The 22,789-nt window shown below is 44.5% G+C and overlaps 1 protein-coding gene across 1 annotated transcript; it reads right to left on the reverse strand.

Moving 5' to 3' along the window:
• Positions 1-6,444: 6,444 nt before the first annotated feature.
• Positions 6,445-17,762, reverse strand: LOC144685650 (tubulin beta chain-like). The gene is made up of 4 exons (XM_078550402.1): positions 17,604-17,762; positions 9,823-9,931; positions 9,620-9,730; positions 6,445-8,659 (listed from the first exon to the last, which is right to left on the reverse strand). Exons 1-4 carry the CDS (start codon positions 17,658-17,660, stop codon positions 7,605-7,607), a joined length of 1,332 nt encoding a protein of 443 aa, XP_078406528.1. The 5' UTR covers positions 17,661-17,762; the 3' UTR covers positions 6,445-7,604.
• Positions 17,763-22,789: the final 5,027 nt, after the last annotated feature.

A 22,789-nucleotide genomic window follows, 5' to 3' on the forward strand; every position in this document is an offset into this window, starting at 1 on the left:
GTCAGTGATTCTGTGCTCCTCTAGAGGATGCATTGATGAGGCACCCAATCCTTCCCACAAGACTGCAAACATAAAAATCAAATGAGATTAATAGGAACTCTCATAAAAGCTGTTCTCATAAAAACATTTGAAAAAGTTACACCTTATTGAATAAAGTATAACTGGGTTTTAAATTATGTACTAATTTGTTAACCACCCTCAGTGGCCCTGAAAAGCTAATTTTATATTTGTATAATATCAAATTTTTCTTTTTAAATTTTTTTTCATTTAAATTTTTTTTTCAAGTTTACCTTTATTTTAGCTTCCATGTCAATCCAATCATAATCTGAAAATTTGAATTAAATGTGAAAGTTAGTAAGTGTTTTTAACTTCCTGGTTTGCGGTGTATGAATATTTCAATTTGATGGGTTGTGTACTTACTTGCTGACATCACTGCTGCTGCAGCCAAGACATCCCCTTGACTTGGCGCCAGATTTAAACTGCCATCAAGAAAGAAGATAACCAGACCACAGAGATCACTAGTTCTTTGTGGGCCGCTTTCTTCAAGGTCAGCAGCACACCCTTATTTTGCTGCTGACTGCAAAATTGGGCCTGAGTATTTTTAGTTACAACCCAAAATGTAGGTGAAACAGGGGACTAGTAAGTAGTCTGCAGAGGAGGCATTAGTGTTCCCTATTCAAGGCAACAGCAAGACCTTACTGTGACATTTTAGGTATTATCAATATCAAAAATCAGAACTAAATTGTGGCAATCAGAAATAGGTGTGACAAGATTTAAACATATATAAAATATATGGAATAATTTTACTGAATACTCGATTATAACCACTCTAATTTATTTTAGCAGAATTGCATGTTTTGTGCAATTGACTCTGAATTTGTAGCTGAAACTTCATTATCAGATCTATGTTTTTACACTGAGAAATATTCATATGTTGGGAAAGCTCTTAGAACTTGCGCACCATACAATGACATATGTACAGGTGTTTTAATAGAAAACAGTCTGCCCGACAATTGAATTTTGTCCCCAGTAAAAGATAAGACAAGCAAAGGGTTCAGATAAAAATTCCTTGTTTAGACACAATGTTGACAGGAGTACAAAAGCATGAGGAACTACTCACTCTATTCAGAATCACAGAATCTCACAGTGCAGAAGAGGTCCTTCAGCCCATTGAATCTGCACCGACACGTGAGAAACACCTGACCTACCTACCTAATCCCATTTACCAGCGCTTGGCCCATAGCCTTGAATGTTATGACATGCCAAGTGCTCATCCAGGTGCTTTTTAAAGGATGTGAGGCAACCCGCCTCCACCACCCTCCCAGGCAGTGCATTCCAGACCGTCACCACCCTCTGGGTAAAAAAAGTTTTTCCTCATATCCCCCCTAAACCTCCTGGCCCTCACCTTGAACTTATGTCCCCTTGTGACTGACCCTTCAACTAAGGGGAACAGCTGCTCCCTATCCACCCTGTCCATGCCCCTCATAATCTTGTACACCTTGATCAGGTCGCCCCTCAGTCTTCTCTGCTCCAACGAAAACAACCCAAGTCTATCCAACCTCTCTTCATAGCTTAAATGTTTCATCCCAGGCAACAATCTTCTCTGCACCCCCTCCAGTGCAATCACATCCTTCCTAAAATGTGGCAGCCAGAACTGCACACAGCACTCCAGCTGTGGCCTCACCAAGGCTCTATACAACTCCAACATGACCTCCCTACTTTTGTAATCTATGCCTCAATTGATAAAAGCAAGTGTCCCATATGCCTTTTTCACCACCCCACTAACATGTCCCTCCGTCTTCAGAGATCTATGGACACACGTGCCAAAGTCCCTTTGTTCCTCAGAACTTCCTAATGTCATGCCGTTCATTGAATACTTCCTTGTCAAATTACTCCTTCCAAAGTGTATCACCTCTCACTTTTCGGAGTTAAATTCCATCTGCCACTTTTCTGCCCATTTGACCATCCCATCTATATCTTCCTGTAGCCCAACGCACTCAACCTCATTGTTAACCACCCAGCCAATCTTTGTGTCATCCGCAAACTTACTAATCCTACCCCCCACATAGTCATCTTTGTCGTTTATATATTTACAGGTTAAGTGTTAGATTTTGCATTCATGCAGAAGTTATTTGGGCTCGTATGTAAAGTCCTTAAAACTGACTTGTATGTGGAGTGACTTGTGGATTAGATTGCCTGAAATAATGTTTCAACCTTGATAAACAGAGAAACATCCTCCTTAAATTTTAAAGTTTTAAAGGAAGAGAACCTCTAAATAGAAAGGTGTAGATACAATATTTAAAGCTTTCTGTTCAAATATAGCCCAGAGAAGAACCCATAGTGCTTGCTACAGTTTGTAGTATATAAAATCCAATAACTGCAAATTGGGGAAGGAAATGAGGGAGAATGCCAAAGAACCAGAAAGACTTACTGAACAAATGCCTCCAAGGCCAGGACCAATATACAGCATAAACAGAACCTATTTAATCTAACAGTTAAACATTAACAGATAAAGGGGTTTAAATATTTTTCCTCTTTGAAAAGCCAATAATGTGATAGGGTCCCATTTAAGAGGGAGCATGAGAGAGACTTAAAAAAAGAAAATCATTGTTGCTAAACAATTTATTCCTCCTTCTAACATGCTTCTTAAAACCTACCTCTTTGACCAAGCTTATGACCTGTCCTACTTATGAGGCTCAGTGTCAAAACCTATTTGATTTCACATCTGTGAAGTGCCTTGTAGCATTTTACATTAATTTGGTTCCTTCAAGGAGTAAGTTCTTGTTTATACTATGCTATATAAATAGGAAGCAAAGGTAGTGGATAAAAGGAGTTTCATGAATGCAGAAATAATTGGTGTGCTGGCGTGCTGTTTCACAGGCATGTTTCAGACCATGCTCTTGCTGTATTAAAAAATTACTAATAAAGTTAAATGGTGGGGGGGGGTTGGGATGAGATACAGGAGTTTGTGGCTTGGATTGTGAAAGACCAGAGGAGGAAGTTATAGACAGGCTATATCAGTATGGCCATATGCAGTTCAATGTAGAAAGTGTGAAGTTATACATTGTATTTTGTTTTCTTGTTCTTCTTCAATTTAAATTGTAATATTTTGAAACATTAGGGATTTGTGACTAGACCTGAGAAGATTAAGGGAAAGATGCAATAGAGGTCAAAATTATAAGGGGTTCTGATAAAAAAATAAACGTGCCAGATAGTGTCCACTGATTAGAAAAATGGTAATAAGAGGAAGTCATTCCAAACTAAGATCCTATTCCATTTGTGATGCTCACCACCAAACCGACCCCCTGCCCCCACCCTACAATTTCTTTACAGTTTAGTCACCTTCATTTATCTGGCACCTTACTTATTTCTCTCAAACAATTTACATTTATAAAGTGCCTTTAACCTAGTAAAATGTCCCAAGGTGCTTCACAGGAGCATTGTTTTACATTGAGCCACTTAAGGAGTTACTAGGACAGATGACCAAAAGCTTGGCCAAAGAGTTAAATTTAAGGAGTGTCTTAGAGGAGGAGGTAGAGAGGTTTAGGGAGAGGATTCTAGAGCTTAGCACCCAGGCAGCTGAGGCATAGCTGCCAATGGTGAAATTATGAAAATGGGCTATGCAAGAGGCCAGAATTGGAGGAGTGCAGAAATCACATATGGTTGTAGGACTGGAATTACAAAAAATGGGGAGGGAACAAGGCTATGCAGGAATTTGAAAACGAGAATGACAACTTTACAGTTGAGTCACGGCCAGGAGCCACTTTGAGGCAGCGAGCACAGGAGTGATGGGAGACACCCAGGAGAGCACTGGAATAGTCAAGTTGAAAGATAACAAAGGCATGGATTAAGGTTTCAGCGGCAGATGAACTGAGACAGGGTAGAGACAGGCAGTGCTACGGAGGTAGTAATATATGGGCTTAGCAATGGAGGGTATATGGGTTGGAAGCTCAGTTCAGCATCAAATTGGGTGCATTGGTTGTAAACAGTCTGGTTCAGCTTCACGGAGTGGAGAGGGATGGAGTCGGTGGCTACAGAATCGACTTGGTGATGGGGGCAGAGGACAAGAGCTTCAATTTTCCCAAAGCTTGACTGGGTTCACAGTTAATTTGATCATCCAATAGTGGATGTCAGAAAAGCAGCAATGACAAGTCGGAGTGAACAATCAAGTGAGCTGGTGTAATCGGTGTATACCTGAACATCTCAAAACAGTATTCATTATGATTTGGGAAAATGAGGCAGGTGTTTTGTATAGCCTGGTCCCACAAATAGTGGGATGAATGACTAGATTCAATTTTGGTACTGTTTGAGGGAGGATTTGGTTCAAGCCAGAGACTTCGCCACTACCAATTATGGAAAGTTTATTACCTAAGCCAATCTGCCAGAACAGGTAAATGGATCCACTTTAAAACACATCAAAAGTACTGTGGTATTAAACACTGCATCCTTCAGTATTGCACCTCTTAAATTCCATTTTAACCACAGGCTGCATGTGCATGAAAAGCTGTGGATGGATCATCTTTCCCATCTGTGTTGTCATGTTACATAGATTTATCATTGTGCTGCAGTAATCAGAATCTGCCTTGTTTATATTCAAATTTACTTTAGATGTAAATACTATGGCAGCAAACCAACCAGGCTCACTGACCGCATTGGACACTAGTTACTTTCATTGCTGTTTAATAATCTGGTGTCCCTTTTATATAGTATGCAGTGTGAAACAATCATCAGCAAACCATATGCCTACAGGCACATTGGGGCTTGGTTAGTTGCCAACTTCAGGCCCCTGCAGGACTCAATGCTCTGGAACAGGTGCTGCTCTGAGGGTTGCTTAGTCTGCCAACCAGAGCAGTCAACCACTGGTAGCTAGTGACTTGATTCTGCCAAGCCTGATGGATAACCACTGATAACTTGGCCTCAATATTAACAGGGAAGAAAGATGTAGAGGAGCTCAGGAAGTGGGGAAATCCATTAATGCAGGGTTGTAAATACTATACCATGGTGAAACTGAGGGGTGCTCCCGGCCCACAAGGAAACCCGAACAATAAATTTAGAATAGTAGGTTAAAATTGCAGGTTGGATCCTGAAATGCAAATTGAGTTCAATTATTCTATTTAAATTAAAACCTACTTCCTAAAAGATGGGAACACAGGAGAAAGCAAAAAAATCAGGGAAACTTGTGTTACCTGCCTCCTGCCCAGTTTCAACAGGGAAATGGTTAAAATTGCATCTCTCCCCAAAGTGTGGGGAGACCACCAGCAGTGAATTCTGGGAAATAAGGCTGGCTGTTCTCAAATGGATGAAAAGACTAGCCTAATGCCTAGTTAGCTTGTATGTAATTGTTTATGTGCAGAGAAGTGAATACTCAAAAGGCTTTAGAAGATTTAGTTCTCATTGGATATGTAGCAGAATGTGAAGTCTGGTGTGCTCTGAAGAGAACCAGCTGCCACTGGCCAACTAAAACTAAGCTCATTATTCTCTGCACTACTTAATCAGGAACTGAAGGCCTTTTCCTAGAAGGGCTGAAGTAGTTATGCCAGTTGAAGCAGCAGCCAATTTTCAAGTTGAGGGCTCTTAAAGGTTTACACTGCTTAGGACATTTAATCAAATTAGCTACAGCTTTGTTATCCCATGGTTAAGTAGAACAGGCAAGTACCACAGCAAGCACTAGAATGTGTTTAAAACACTGCCTCATCTGGAGCAAGACAGCTGTTTTGGCTGGTGCTGCTTTAGACAACATCAGCATCCCTAACCAGCACTAGAGGGGAATAACTCAATAGGTTAACAGTTATCTAGTGCTGACAGCCTACACCAGATGGGAGGCCAAATTTGTGACACATGCTAGAGGTATTTTGGACCAGATGACAACCTCAGTCCAGGAGTTGCCAACACTTCCTGATCTTAGATGTCTGGAATGTGTTTCATGCTGAAAAGCAGTGATAATCTCTGGCATGTGAAGCTGAAGCTTAGAACTGGAATGCAATACTATTGCACGTGAAAACAACTGCAACCCAAGTGATTGAAGTGACACAGAAAACTTGGTCTGAAGCGAACTTGCATCAAGGCAAACAGTGGGATACAAGTATATACTACTACTATCAGACAACCAAAGATGTACTTCACAATGTGTCAAAGACCTCAAAAAAAAAAGGCCAGTACCTTACACTGTCCCATCGAGTGCAACATTTCCCATTTGTGTCTGCATGCTAAGTCGCCTGAAGATTCAAATGCCCTTTTGGGGAGGCAATCTGCCACCTTTACCCGGTCTGGCCTAGACAACTCCAGACCCACAATAATGTGTTGACTTAGCTGCCCTCTGAAGTGGCCTAGTGAGCTGGTTTATGGCCAATTAGGGATGGGCAACAAATGCTAGCATAGTCAGTAACAAACAATCCATGAAAGAAAAACCAGAAACATGTGAACACATGAACAACAATTCAAAGATAAATTATGCTGTGCTAATTTAATGGTCAAACATGATTTATTTTACAGGAGCAATCTCCATACAAAGGTTTCAGAACATTAGCAATCAAACAGCTCAGATTTGGATAGTGACATTGATGAAATTGCCAACAGAACATGAAGTGTTTACATTCTGCCTGGAGTGCTGGCAGCTATATCTGAAAGCCACTGTCTACCTTTGCAGAAGTGTGGAAATGAGCATGCTTTGCAACACTGGGGCTGCCACTTTAGAAAATTCAGACAAGTCAGTGGGTAGGTTCACTGCCTGAATTGGACTGCTCTCCTGAGCATAATGTTAATAGAAAACATTGAGAAAATGCAAATAAGACTTCAGAAAGTATTTTCTGCCCAATTTACAGGATGAACTTTGACAGTCCACTTAAATTTGACTGTTGGACATTAAAAAAAATGGCAACCCTACTGAATAAATACACTAGCAACCAAATGAGGTCAATTGAAATCTTCTGCATCAATACAGTGGCACTGATTCATACTAAATCAAAAATACAAACATTTTACAACTTTTCACTTTCACAATGATTAACATCTGGCCAGAAATAGAGGATGTCTTAAAAATGATACCCTCCTTTAATGAAAAGCAACATTGTGGATAAAATTATATTTAGACTGTAAAAAATGTATTCCATGATGAAAAGGCAGTCAGTCTTCTGGAGACAGGCCAGTGTCTCTACTTTAAAGATGCTCTGCTTATACATAGCAGGACCAAGTTAGTTGGGTTGGCAGTCAGTCAATCTGCACCCTAGTGACAACAGGTACCACTATAATGTTATAGGGGTTCTGTATCAAACCTCCAACTCAATTAAATTTGCTCAAAGACAGGTGCAATATGGCAGACCCGATAGCAACTTACTGGGGGAAAATCTTACCAGGAATCCTCCCTACAAGAAAAAAACTACACAGTTTCAAGGGAGAAGACTAATACAACCCATACGTATTGCATGTATACAGTGATTCCAATTGTACAAGTCAATGCTGCAGATACCACCAGGAGGTTACAACTGAAATTTTATACAGCTTAAGATAGAAATGCAGAACATATGAATAGTGTGAAGTATAGGAAGAAAAGGACATTAGACAGGTCTCTGCAAAATGAATAAATTCTTAGCTGACCACAATACTGCTTAGGCAACCTCTTCATCCTCCTCAAATTCACCCTCTTCCTCAGCTGTAGCATCCTGGTATTGCTGGTACTCAGATACCAGGTCATTCATGTTGCTCTCAGCCTCAGTGAACTCCATCTCATCCATGCCCTCACCAGTGTACCAATGCAAGAAAGCTTTCCTCCGGAACATGGCAGTAAACTGCTCGGAGATGCGTTTAAACAGCTCCTGAATGGCTGTGCTGTTGCCAATGAAGGTGGCAGACATCTTGAGGCCTCTAGGTGGGATGTCACAGACAGCTGTCTTGACATTATTGGGAATCCATTCAACAAAATAGCTGCTGTTTTTGTTCTGGACGTTCAACATCTGCTCATCCACCTCTTTCATGGACATGCGGCCCCGGAAAATGGCAGCAACGGTCAGGTAACGGCCATGGCGAGGGTCACAGGCAGCCATCATGTTCTTTGCGTCAAACATCTGCTGGGTAAGCTCAGGTACTGTGAGGGCACGGTAATGCTGGCTACCACGGCTGGTCAGAGGAGCAAAGCCTGGGATGAAGAAATGCAAACGGGGGAAGGGGACCATGTTCACTGCTAGTTTACGCAGGTCAGCATTTAGCTGACCAGGGAAACGCAGACATGTTGTTACACCGCTCATAGTGGCTGACACAAGGTGGTTCAGGTCACCATAAGTGGGAGTTGTCAATTTAAGGGTACGGAAACAGATGTCATACAGTGCCTCATTATCAATACAGAAGGTCTCATCAGTGTTCTCCACAAGCTGATGGACAGACAGAGTTGCATTATAAGGTTCTACTACAGTGTCTGACACTTTTGGTGAAGGCACAACGCTGAAAGTATTCATTATTCTGTCAGGGTATTCCTCACGGATTTTACTAATAAGGAGTGTGCCCATGCCAGAGCCAGTACCACCACCCAGTGAATGGGTGAGCTGAAATCCCTGGAGGCAATCACATCCCTCAGCCTCCTTCCTCACCACATCCAGAACAGAGTCGACCAGTTCAGCTCCTTCCGTGTAGTGACCTTTGGCCCAGTTGTTGCCAGCACCACTTTGCCCTGAAACAAAGGATGCCATGTTTTTACTAAAATAATGTTTGCAAAACTACAATGTGGTCTAGCTTTAACAATGCAGTGAATACTTGTACACAATTTACATTTAATTTATATAATGGTGGATAAACATTTATGCACAAGGAGGTGACAACACTTTACAAACTAGGTTTTCTACAATAGTTACAGTTCATTGGCTGTAGAGGTCTTTGGGACATCAAGGCAGTGACTATATAAATAAATGCCCATCTGAAGGCTAAGCAGCCTAGAGTTTAGCTTTGAAGTGATTAAGCCACTGCAAGGTTGGCATTCAGTAGCACTATGCCATTTAGTCAAGGATGGGAGCAACAAGAAAATAGCTGAGGTCTCTGACCTAGTGTAGATGGTCAGGATGCTGGGTGTCCAGCATGACTCAAAGTTGGAGGTTGATAGGTTCCTGAAAAGCACATTGTAGAAGGTGTTCATGTTACAGCCTAAACAAGTTTACTGAGGAAAGGGAGATCATCCAGTAGAACAGGGAGAGGAGACAGAGCAACAAGAATCTTGTCAAAGCACTAAAAACATTTATTTTAGTATGGAACACTGCAGGTGGGCAATGATGAGCAAAACTATAGTATGTGCAGCAAGTGCCAAAGTGGAAGGGGAAGTAGAACACTGCCTACAAAGCTGTTGGAAACAAATTCAATGATTTCAAAAAGAAACTGGATGGATACTGAAGAAAATAAACAGGATACTATCATTTGCATGTACAGGTTAAACTTTAAAAAAATTAGTACAAATGGTATACATTCCATTAACCTAGTGTGAAGTGCAATTCAGCTTCTCTGGATGAAGCAACCTATTGTTTACCCATCCCTCCATAGATGATTCAAATATAGCATTTTAGCATGACCTCCACTAGTTAAGATCTGTAGCTTGATAAAGAGCTACCAACCAGTCCCAACTATTTACACAAATTTCACTTACCAAAAACAAAGTTATCTGGCCTGAAGATCTGCCCAAAGGGTCCAGAACGAACAGAGTCCATAGTACCAGGCTCCAGGTCCACAAGGACAGCACGAGGAACATATTTGCCACCTGTTTGGAAATTTGTAGAGGGTTAGACTACTGTAAAAAGTAACTCCAATCTAAAAAAAAAAAATGTATGTTTAAAAGCATTAGATTGGTACCTGAAGCTTCATTGTAATAGACATTAATTCTCTCCAATTGCAGGTCAGTATCACCATGGTAGGTTCCAGTGGGATCAATGCCATGTTCATCACTAATAACTTCCCAAAACTGAAGGAGGAAGATATCAGATGTCAAATTTATAAGTTTGGGCCAGTACATGTCAGATCATAATCCTTGCAAATTATTTCAGGCTGAGTAAGCTGCTTTCAGCACAGCTCACTTCATATTGCAGAATCCCTCCTATTACCAAGATGTTTGGTAGTACAGAACTTTAGTATTGCTAAAAAAGACATGTCTAAGCTTTTCATTTTGCACTCATCAGGACACTTGAAAGAATAAATACAAGGGAAAACAATTTATACTGTATGTGAAGAGAATGCTGATTGGTTGGCAAGTGACATTGCCATGGAGAATGCCAAGAATTACACTGAACCAATTTAAGAGTCAGTCAGGCTCACTGGCACATTTGTGTACTGGAAGCTTCATATATTGACACAGGGCCCTGTTCTTTGCAGACAGAACAGTACATATTTTGTTAAACTGAAACAAGTGCAATATAAGTGACAGCCATTTGCTGACTCATTCCTCAGGGTCAAGCTGCCTGATTTAAATTTCAATGCTTGGCAGTTAACTGTCAGTCACCAGTGGTGCATTCCCCAGAGCAATGCCACTTGCCAACCAATCAGCACTTCACATAGTATAAATTGTTGTTTTCCTCTTATATTGGTATTCTTGCGAGTGTCCTGATGAGTGCAAGAGAAAAAGCTTCAACATCTTTCAGCAATACTCTAGATGTTTCAGCCCCCACTGACTTAGAATACTTCATTTGTGCTGCATAGCACATTACTTTGCACTGATGAGAAGAACTGCATATATGTGGGTGAATGTGATGATTCATTTTCACTGATCTTCCCAAATATCTGGATGTTCGATGTGAACAATGAAAACTATTTTTATAATGTAAAAGCAAACTACTGCTTGCTGATGGAAATCTAAAAAGCAAACAAATTGCCGGAAAAACTCAGGTCTGACAGCATCTATGGAGAGAAAAACAAGAGTTAATATTTTGAGTCCATATGACTCTTCTTCAGAACTAAGTAGTAAAAAATGTGGTGAAATATATACTTTTTAAAGAGGGGTGGGACAGGTAAAGCTGCATAGAAGACCAGCAATAGGTGGAGACAAAGGAGAGACTGCCAAAGATGTCAAACAAAAGGTCAAAGGGGTGTTGATGGTGGTGATACTGGCTAAAGGAGGTGCTATTGGTGACATTAAGAGTAGGAAGCAGGATGAACAAGTGACAGATGGCCCTAGTGGGGGTGGGGTGGGGGAAGGGACAGTGTTAGAGAAAAGATAAAATAGGCTACATGGCAGGGATAGAACAAGGAATGGAAACAAATTTTAATAGAAATAGGTGGGGGAAAAATAGAAAACCATTTCTATCCTCTGGCAAGTTCCCTCCATCCACTGCCAGTAAAAGGACAACTCAGTAGTTGAAGGTTGCAGCTACCTATTGTTGAGTCAAATAATGACTGAGTCACAGCCATGTTAAAAGAATTATTATTAACCTAAGGCTAGCTGTTTTAACAGGAGAAACCAAGCCAATTCAGATTGTCAGACTTTTAAATTAAGGGGGTTTACCTTCCCTCAGACAGCTCAACTCATTTATTCAAGGACTGGCTGAGCACGAGATCAGAAAACCCTCAGCATCCTAAGCAGAGATATACCTTCTTATTGCTGTCCAAATGAGGGCTGAAGGATAAACAAGGTCATTTGACTTTACCCCAGCATTCTCCCTCTTCCTGTGAAGCACAAGACTGCCGACTCATTGTCAAGCACCTCAAACAGGAGAGCAGCAGGAACAGTGAACCATCTTCCAGTTGTGGGGAAGGGAGCAAGAGAAGAACTGCAAGAGGGGCAGGGGGAAGATTCCAGGACATACCAATAGTCACTGAAATGCACACAGCAACATTAGGACAAACTTCTCCAACCAAGAGTTAGTTCCAAGCAGCAATCTCAAATTTGTTGCTTTACAAGTAATTACTTAAAGATTCTACTTTCTGGCATATTTAATAATTGCTATTCCTTCACAAGCTGGAATCCTTGTAATGGAATGACAACTAGCTTTTGCTGTACCTGTACCAGCACAAACTTGAACAGGTTTGGCACACGAGATTATACAAAATTCACAAATATTCTTAAACCAGCTCGAGGACAAATTAGTAATTATCACCTCATCAGAATGAACCATTTGCCCTTTACCTGCTCAATTTCACTAATATTCAAAACTTCAAAAGACTATACAAAGTTCACTCCAACACTTGAATCCCTTTACAAAAACAAAAATACCTGGAAAAACTCAGCAGGTCTGACAGCATCTGCGGAGAGGAACACAGTTAACGTTTCGAGTCCATGTGACTCTTCAACAGAAGAAAGGAAGAATAGAGGTGAAATATAAGCTGGCTTAAGGGGGACAGGTAGAGCTGGATAGAGGGCCAGTGATAGGTGGAGATAACCAAAAGATGTCATAGACAAAAGGACAAAGAGGTGTTGAAGCTGGTGATATTATCTAAGGAATGTGATAATAAAGGTAGATAGCCCTAGTGGGGGTGGGGTGGGGTGGGGGGAAGGGATCAAAATAGGCTAAAAGGCAGAGATAAAACAACGGATGGAAATACATTTAAAAATAATGGAAATAGGTGGGAAAAGAAAAATCTATATAAATATTTGGAAAAAAGGGGGATCGGAAAGGGGGTGGGGATGGAGGAGAGAGTTCATGATCTAAAATTGTTGAACTCAATATTCAGTCCGGAAGGCTGTAAATTGCCTAGTTGGAAGATGAGGTGCTATTCCTCCAGTTTGCGTTGAGCTTCAATGGAACAATGCAGCACGCCAAGGACAGACGGACATGAGAGCAGGGTGGAGTGTTGAAATGGCAAGCGACAGGGAGGTCTGGGTCATGCTTGCAGACAGACCAAAGGTGTTACGCAAAGCGGTCACCCAGTCTGCGTTTGGTCTCTCCAATGTAGAGGAAACCACATTGGGAGCAGCGAATGCAGTGGACTAAAACTGAAGGAAGTGCAAGTGAAATGCTGCTTCACTTGAAAGGAGTGTTTGGGCCCATGGATGGTGAGAAGGGAAGTAAAGGGTGTTGCAACTTCTGCGGTTGCATGGGAAGGTGCCGTGGCAGGGGGTTGAGGTGTAGGGGGTGAAGGAGGACCACCAGGGTGTCCCGGAGGGAACGATCCCTGCGGAATGCCGCCAGGGGGGTGAAGGGAAGATGTGTTTGGTGGTGGCATCATGCTGGAGTTGGCGGAAATAGCAGAGGATGATCCTTTGAATGCAGAGGCTGGTGGGGTGATAAGTGAGGACAAGGGGGACCCTACCATGGTTCTGGGAGGGAGAAGGTGGTGTGAGGGCGGATGAATCCCTTTACCTTCTGTCTCCATTATGGAGACGGCCACCTCTATCCCCCAAGGATCCAAATTCCCCCTTGCCCCTTTCAACCTCAGTTCCTTCTTGTTCACTCTAGAACCACCCCCTGTCCAATACTCCTGCCCAACCTCACCTCATCCAGGATTGTTAATTGTATCCTATCCCCTATCATCCCTGTCCATTGACCAATGTTGGCTCCTGGCCCCCAACACCTCCCAATTTACACATGTAATCATCTTTACTTCTTACTAGAATTCTGTTCTGACTCTAGCCTTCTGCAGGAAGGAAGAATGACCCCATTCCTCCTTTTGCTTCAGCCAAGCACCATAATTCACTGCACACCCACACCCTCTCTCCTGCCCCCATCTTGAGCTCCTGGTAGCTCTTAAGGTCCTTTAGCTTAAAGCTTTTTATTAAATCCTATTACACCCAAGGCCTCCTGAAATGTTTTTGTAGACTAAGTGCTACATAAATAGCATTAGTTGTTGAAAAGCTCAATTAAGCCAGTTTTTTGCCAACTGATTACTGGCACTTAAGGGTCAACCTCTTGGTTGATCTCTGGACTGCCTCCAGCATTGTTTCTCAGCAAAGGTGCAAGCTGGTGAGGACTTGCATGTGGTTCTGGGGAAGAATTGAGTCAGGTGTCATCAAAACCTCCTGTTCTCATGTGGCACAAGTGCCAAACTTAACCAATGCAGAACAGCTTCAGCTGTATTAGGACTTGAAGGTCCCTGTATTAGGACTTGAAGGTCCCTCAGTCATATACATATATATATACATATATATATATAATATATATATCACCATGGAATGTGCACACCATTTCCCCTGGCTACAATACTCATTTGCATTAAATTTCATCCATCATTTTTCTGGCTCCCTCTAATTACTTACTGTCACTTTAATTCCACTGCCCTTAAGATTGTCATCTGCAAAATTGACTACATTGTAGAGTTTTTGAACCCAAGTCATTATTGTAAATTAAAACTGCACTGCTCAGAATCTTGGGTCAGCCAAGTTGGTACTCCCCACCCTCATCTTCTAATATTTAGGTTAATGTATATTAATCAATTCTACCCAATCCATGGCTTAACCTGTCCTAAGGTTCATTCACCTATATTCCTCCAGATTTATGCTTAAAAATACCCTCATTAATCAGCCAGTACTAATGAAGGACAGCCTGCTTGCCATCACTTCACCCTTTACTCAAATGCTCCCCATCAACAAAAACTTGGTAGCTTGAATGTATGATGACCACTAAATAATGAAAGCTATACTAAGCTGAACAGCCAGACAACCTATACTTACAGGATATTGGCATAATATGCTCAAGTCAGAGACCTTGTACTTCTCCTAAATAATATCTAGGAAGATTGGATATGAGATTATGCATCCAAAGATGGAGATATTCTGATGTCCCACCATTCTCCATAAGTCACTGACAGCAATAAAGTGGGACTCAAACCTTTCTAGGATGTAGCCTTCTTCAGAGTCACTTGTGTTTTCTTGGCAATGTTTGAATGCATAACTCAACTTCATCCCCTTTACAATTCAGATTTCAGTGACTGGCTGCCCCATGTGATAAATCCTGCAGATGTTAAATCTTGCATTCTGAAATGGCCAAAGTAGCAGTCAAATGACAATTTCACCAGTTCTTCATTAAACCAAGAGATCATCTACTATAACCTGTAGTTTAGTGTTGTGGTAACTCCAAGGTAAGGTTTGCTTCCTAGCAATACAAAATGACTGAGCAAAGTATCCACGTGACTATTCTTCTTCTCCACCCCACATCAAATGAGTGGGAGTAAAAATAAGCTGGTTGTATGGCTAACAACTAAAGCCAGAGCCAACTCATTTTTAATGCTATACAGAATACTATTCACCAGACCTGGAGCCCTGCTCACTTGCACCATGGCAAGGCAGTGTGGACGCATCAGCTTATTAACTTGAGGTCCAAGCGGCTAAAGTCCTAGAAAAAGATTTGTCATAAATAAAGCACGAAGAAGACAGCAGTCACTTTATTCTCTTATCAGTATATGATTTAGTTAACTGATTTGATTTATAAACACCAATTTTAAAATGGAACTAGAGAATGCAGAAGTTTGAGAATGGGCCACTTCCTCACCTTCCAAAGTATCTGGAACTCTCATCCCACTCAATAGCATCTCATTTACAATCCAGATTTAATTGACCATCCTAAAGGTATTTAAATTATTAAACCAGTGCTTGGGAGAAATTGACCCAATGTGATATCTTTCAAAAAGCTGGTGCACTGACTTTGAAATATATCACCATTCCTTCACTGTCATTGGGTCAAAATCCTGGAACTGCTTAACAGCACTGCAGGTGCTCCTACACCACATGGACTGCAACGGTTCAAGGAGGCAACTCACCGCCACCTTCCCAAGGGCAACCAGGGATGGGCAATAAATGCTGGTCTAGCCAGCAAAGCTCACATCCCATGAATGAAAAAAGTTTATGAGCCAAATGACTTCCCAGCTGTGCTTATGATTCAAACAAGAAAATCTCAATTCTGTACAGTATACAGAAGTGTGCCACATGACTTCCAAATTCAAGGAGAAGTCCAAGGGTGAAATATTAGTCGAGTGACAAAAGCAGAGCTAACTAGCTGGCAATTTACTTGAGCATCGTCAGCAGTCTTATTCCAGATAGCAATGACACAGCAGGAGTACCAACCTATGCTTAGATTATCGATCACTATCACATTGCCACCATAGGAGCTTGCTGTGGGAAAATTGGCTGCTGCACTTCCCATATTATAACAATAGCTGTTCAAAATGTGGCAGGGCTCCCAAGATCCTGAAAGGCACTATGTAAATGCTATCTTTATACCCAGGATCCCCCATTCAGAAGCAGAGATTTGATGCAGCATTTAGTTGGTGAGATTCATTTGTAGTGCGGCATTGCCAAAAAAATGCAGAACTAGGAGATGGATTTGAACTGTTTAGTGCCAGAGAATGCAATCTAATTAAAGTCAATGAAATTCAGAAATTTAAATTAATCAGGTAATTATTAAAATGACCATGCATTGGCTTAACTGCCGAATTTCATCAAAATCAGAAAATCCATTAACTATGAGTAGCTTTAGTTTGGCTCTGCACAGGGCAATCATATTAAAGTAGGTAGAAATCTTGGGAGAGATCAGTCCATTAAACAACATTTCAGAAAATGGAGAGATCACTTAAAAATGAGGGCCAATCATTTGATGAAGGGAAGGATGTGATCATCATCCTCCATCACCTTCAAGAGGAATGGCATATTCATAATCCACCTGCAAAGGCGTGGATCTTGCATCCCTATTAAAACACGAGTACCAAATCCCTCTTAATACTCCCCAATTTTATGGATTAACACCTATTTTATTGAAGTCTTTCTTCAATAAACCCGAGGCTACAGGCCCACCCTTTTAATCTAATTTTTGATAAAATTCCACCATTATCAATGAACCTGCTTCAGAATTAAGGAGCCAACTTTATTTCCCCATGTAATTGATTAAAACCTCCACAAGGGGGTAAATCCCACCTTAAACATTAGGTTATTAATCAAGATATTTTTTTTACTGAAGAGCCTCATTCTCATAAGGGAGGTGCCCTATTCTTCGTAATCCCGACACCACTGACAAAATCCAATTTGGTGGTCATAATCCAAAAAAAAACACGCAGCCCTCATTTCCCGTTGTAATTATAAAGAGTCCCATCTTTATTCCGGTTAAATTTAATCTCCCTTCAAAAGGAAGGCGCCCTAAATCCTTATTTGGGTTTAAATTAACCAGCCCCCCCCCCCCCTCCTCAAAAAAAAACCCTTTTTTCCTTCTTAATCGACACCGTTGATAAACCGGAGTCATTAAAAGGCGTCTCGATCACATTAAAACACCCCAGAGACGATCCAGTTTTCGTCATCCTCGATACGGATGCTGCATTAATGAGAATCCATTAATAATCCACATAAACCCAACATTCGGCAGCTCGCACACTGGGGAGAGGCCACCACGCCTCTCCCGCTTAGACTCCATTCCCCCCGCCCCAGCCACCACGCCTCTCCCGCTTAGACTCCATTCCCCCCCCTCCTCTCCCGCTTAGACTCCATTCCACGCCCCCCCCCTCCCGCCCCCGCAAGCCCCGGGCTCCCTGCAGAGGCCGGGGAGCCGCCCATCCCCCCCCCCTGGTTTACACGCAGTACAATCAGGGAGTGGCGCTGCAGGGCAGCTATGCTGAAAAATGCGGCGGCGGCGGCTCCTCCTCGCAGCTAGGCCGCACGGCCAACTCAGCGGCTCCCCCACCGAGCTCAGCCCCTAACACCACCCACACCCGCTCCACACACACACCTTGGCCCCGATCTGATTGCCACACTGGCCGGCCTGAAGGTGCACGATTTCTCTCATCCTGGCTGCTCGAATTTTTTTTTTCGCTCGCTCTCTCTTCCCTCTGCAGCGGAGCACAAAAGAACGAGACGCGCAAAGTGTGCCGCTGCGGTCGCGCCGTGCCTTATGTAACCGCTCCCCTCGGCCCGCCCCCCCCCCCGCCGCCCGGGACCTGCTCCCCATTGGTCGGGCGGGCTGTCCGTCAAGCTGCCGCTCCCTTTGCACACGAGCTGCGCTGTCAGCCACTGGCTCCTCTCCTATTGGCTGCGCCCTGCTGCCTAAGCCTGTGCGCAGCATCCTGCCGATGGCTGCATTATGCCATTTAGCGCATATTAACCTTTGCAGCATATGCGAAGTACAAGACACAAACAGATTGCAACAGCCACACACGTCTGTCTCCTTTTTTAATTGCAATTTTATATTTATAGATATTTGCTTTATATTCTTGACGAGCTACTGATGGACAAATACATATTAGACGCGTCTCACTCTCAGATTCATCCTTTTTCATGCTCTATTTCCCCTGTTAAAAAAATACTTCGCAGCTCTGTCGTGCCTCTCACAACCACCGGACATCTCAAAGCGCTTTACAGCCAATGAAGCACTTTTTGAAGTATTGAAATGCAGGAAACGCAGCAGCTAATATGCGCAGAGCGAGCTCCCACAAACAGCAATGTGGTAACGAACAGATAATCTGTTTTTGTGATTTTGGTTAGGTGATAAATATTTACCAGTACATTGGGGGCTAAAATAGTGCTATGGGATCTTTCACATCCATGCGAGCTGGCAGATGGGATATCAGTTTAACATCCCTTCTCATCTGAAAGACCGTGAAGCACTCCTTCAGTGCTGCATTAGTGTCAGCAAATACTTTGACAATGAATTCATGTGGGAAGAGGCCAGTGTGAAGCATAGACTTGGTGCGCTGAATAGCCTGTTTTTGTACAGTAAAATTCTATGTAACTCTGTAAGAAGCACAGACTGGTTATGGAAACCAAACTCAAGCCTGAAGCTACACACAGTGGATCAAATTGCCTCCCTTTGGTGCTGCATGATTCTATGACCCAATTTTTTCAGAACTGCATAAAGTGCAGTAGTGGGCGGGTAAAATGGAGTCCTACCCACCAATGAAAATGGTGAGTTTTCACGCTGTGTCTTCCCGAGCCTGCCTCATTATACATTCACTCCTGTGAAACACACCGTTTCCATACCAGGCAGACTCTCATTTGCCCGCCTGCCATCACCCCGCTGTTGTACCACACCAGCCGCCATCTTTAAAAGGCAGCTGCCAGCAAAGCGCTCATCACCACCAGCTCACCACCGCTGCCTGGGAGACATGGCCTGCAAAGGCAAAAAGGCTGCAGCCCCCTGCTTCAATGACGGGTCCCTTGAGCAACTGCTGGATGCCGTGGAGGCCCGCTGGGATGTGCTGTACCCTGCTCTGGCCGCAGGATGGGCAGCAAAGTCACCAACCCGGCTTGGGAGGTGGTGACAGCGTTGGTCAGCGCCAATGCCCTTCAGAAGAGGACAGCCAACCAGTGCTGCAAAAGGATGAATGATCTTCTCCGTTCCGCCAGAGTAAGTCGCTCTTTTCATCACTCCTAACTCACACACTCACAAGCCCATCACACAGCCACAGGGCCCTCACTCACTGCCAGTGTAAGGGACATCACTATTGACTCTTTCACACACATTCACCATCATTGTCCTCATCCCGTCCATGGGACCACTCACCATTCGCACAGGCCAGGCATATTTATGATCTGGCCAGGTAGGCATCCTGATACACTTGCCCCATCTCTTTCCATGCAGGTCAAACTGGCTCACACCAGGAGGGAAAGGTCGCAGACAGGCAGAGGGATGCCGGAATTCAAAGTTCTCAGAGAATTTGAAAACAGAGCCATCCAGCTGGCCGGCGCTGACTGGGACCAGTCCTGTGCTGACGGTGAGGTCAGTGCTGCTCTATCTAGTGAGGATCCAGCAGTGCACAATCCATCAGACAACCATGCCGTGAGTGATGTGTCCTGTTTCACAGGTCACTGCCATGCACTAATTATCTCCCCTTGCTTTCACAGGCACATCTGGGAAACAGCCGATGGAGCCTATGACACTGGGCCTCCAATCAATCTCCGAAGAAGCCTCTGAAGAGGAATCTGAAGGCACCCTCCCTGAAGACCCGTCACAGCGTTCACCCACACCCTCCACCAGTGCAGAGACACGCACCTCAGTGGGATCTAGCTTTAAAGTAGCCTCGGGACCACAATCTGGTGAGCACTCTCTGATCCGCATCAGGCGGAGGCAGGGACTTCCCAGGTCCCCGAAACTCGGAGGATTGCTGGGGGCCAGAACGTTGCTGAGTCTGAGTCAGATGACGAGCCTCTGGACTCAGACATGTCACAGTTGCTGGAGCTGCAAAGGCAAGCTCGGGAATATCAGGAAGGGATGTATGTTGCACTCCTCAGATTGCAAGGCACGATGAAGGAGTCTGTCCATCTTCAGGCTGAGGTGATAGTGCCGGTGTTGAAACACACCGAGGTCAACACTGGCAGGATGGCAGCCACCATGAAGGCCTTGGTCCAGGACATCACTCCTACACTGCTGTGCAGGCTTAACTCCATCACCGATACCATAGTTGGTCTCCAACAGTGTACACGAGATGGGTGCTGGGCAGCTCAATCTCACTCCAGCTACCCCTTCCGCTCACGAAGTCAACCAGGGGCCCTTGGGCACCCATAGGGAGGAGGATCAGCGGGTGCACGCTCCAGGGCCATCCACCCAGGTGACTCTGGGAGTGACCGGCCCATCTGACTCCCCTCTTCCTATGACCTCCGCAGATCCACAGCTTCACAGGTCAAAGAGGGTGCCACCCCAAAAGCAGGCCAGGGCCCTCCAAGCCTCGGCCTTGCAGAAGACACCCGACAAAGTCATCACAGACAGGGCGTCACAGTCAGCAGGCTGCCTTCACCTCCGCTGTGGATGTCCAGGGAGCACTAACACATAGTGGCAGGGTTAGGAGAGTTAAGGAGAATTAGTTGCACAGCCTGGGCACGGGTGTTAATCACTTGTACATAATGTTCACTATTGTCAATAAACTCCCAAGAATGTCTTCCTGCCTATGGCTCCTTGTTCTGATGAGCAGTGTTCTTATCACTCAGATGTGAAACCTTTCTGCACAAGATAAAAGGCAGGTGTCTCAGTCCAGGGCCTCTTCCCTGTGCTCTGTGCAGCCTTCAGACCACAGTGATGGTCCAGCCTCACACTCCCTGGAAACATTACTGATGCCTGCACCTCGGCAGTGCTGGTCATTGCTGTCAGAATGTAGTGGGCAGGCACCACAGAGCTCTCTCATACTCTCCATGTGCTCTCAGCACCTTTAAGGTGGGGCTGGCCCCCAACACACCAGCATCTGTGACCAGTGATGCTCTGCACCAGCTCCTGAAGGGCTGAGGTGCTGAAGGCAGACACAGCATCAGATGCATCTAAAGTTTCATGGCTGCGTCTCTGAGATGGCCCTGATCATGGAGCGCAAGTGAGCTGCCCTCGGCCAGACAAGAGTCAGACATTCTTAGAGGCTATGTGAAGATCTATGGAGTGTCCTCACTGCATGTTGTCATCATCCTCCTGCGATCGAGTGACTATTAGGGCCTCCACTGCATCTTCATGACAAGAGCATTCACTCAGAGAGTATTGGCACTGAGACAAGCCAGACTGGAGTCAAACATTCACAACTGCGATGTGAGGATATATGGGGACACCTCACTGCATGTTGTCATCATCCTCCACAAATCTGGCAGCTATGAGGGTCTCCCGAGTGTGCCTCCCCTCATCTAGCCAGTGCGAGAGCCTCATCCCCGTCGTCGTCACCACCAAGGACCCCCTCACCCCCATCCCCGTCAGTGTCCTCCTCATCAGAGGGGACGTGCAGCTTCTCCATCTCCTCCTCAGCCAGCTCCTCACCCTGTTGCAGTGCCAGGTTGTAAAGGGCGCAGCAGACGATGAAGATGTGTGACACCCTTTGCAGACTGTATTGCAGGGCTCCACCAGACCGGTCCAGGCACCGGAACCGCACCTTCAGCATCCCAATGGTCTGATCCACCAAGTTGCAAGCTGCTACATGAGCTTCATTATACCTTTGCCCTGCTGCAGTTTGAGGCTGCCGCACGGGTGTCATTAGTCACGGCCACTGTGGGTATCCCTTGTCCCCGAGGAGCCAACCCTGAAGCCTCTGTTGATCCTGGAAGATTGCAGGGATCTTCGAGTGACTCAGGATGTAGGCGTCGTGCACACCCACTGGAAACCATGCACACACCTGCAGGATGCATTTCTGGTGGTCGCATACCAGCTGCACATTCAGTGAGTGGGAGCCCTTGTGGTTGATGAAGTCCATTGAATGTAGCAATGGAGACCTGAGCGCCACATGAGTGCAGTCAATTGCATCCTGTACCTGTGGGAATCCCAAGATCAGGGCGAATCCAATGGCCCATGCATCCTGGCTGTCTCGGGCGAAATGCACAAAGTTGTGTGCCATGGAGAAGATGGTATCTGTGACCTCATGGATGCATTTGTGGGTGGCTGATAGTGATATCCCACAGAGATCACCTGTGGAGCCCTGAAAGGAGCCACTGGCACAGAAATTGAGCGCCGAGGTCACTTTCACAGCCACTGGTAATGGATGCCCTTCATGTCCCCTTGGCGCCAAGTCCTGTAGTAAGTGGCAGATGTGAGCCACCAGGTCCCTAGACATGCGCAGTAATCGGCGACTCTGGTTCTCAATCATCTGCAGGAATGGCAGGTGGCGTCAATAGACCCTGGGTGTCGCTAGGCGCCAACCAGCCACTGCTCGCTGTCGCTCCTGGGCAGCATGTGCTGGAGCCCCTGCTGCCCCTTCTTCATGAAGTTGCTGCTCCTGCCTTTGCGCAGCCAGGAGCCTCAATCGCTCTCTCTTCTGTCTTCTTTGGTCTCTGTAGGCCATCAGGCATACAGCTAGGTCACCAAGATCCATGATCCTGACGTGGCCCTCCTGCAGCTTGAAAGAGGGAGAGACATGGTCATCATGGTTGTACTTAGCACCTTTCCTGGTCCTGTGTGACCGCGCCTTAATACTTCCCGGAGAGTGCTGGTCACCCCTTGGATGGCCAGAGATGAGTGCG

The sequence above is a fragment of the Cetorhinus maximus genome, chromosome 10, assembly GCF_964194155.1.
Source record: "Cetorhinus maximus chromosome 10, sCetMax3.hap1.1, whole genome shotgun sequence".
In the NCBI taxonomy this organism is placed as follows: domain Eukaryota; kingdom Metazoa; phylum Chordata; class Chondrichthyes; order Lamniformes; family Cetorhinidae; genus Cetorhinus; species Cetorhinus maximus.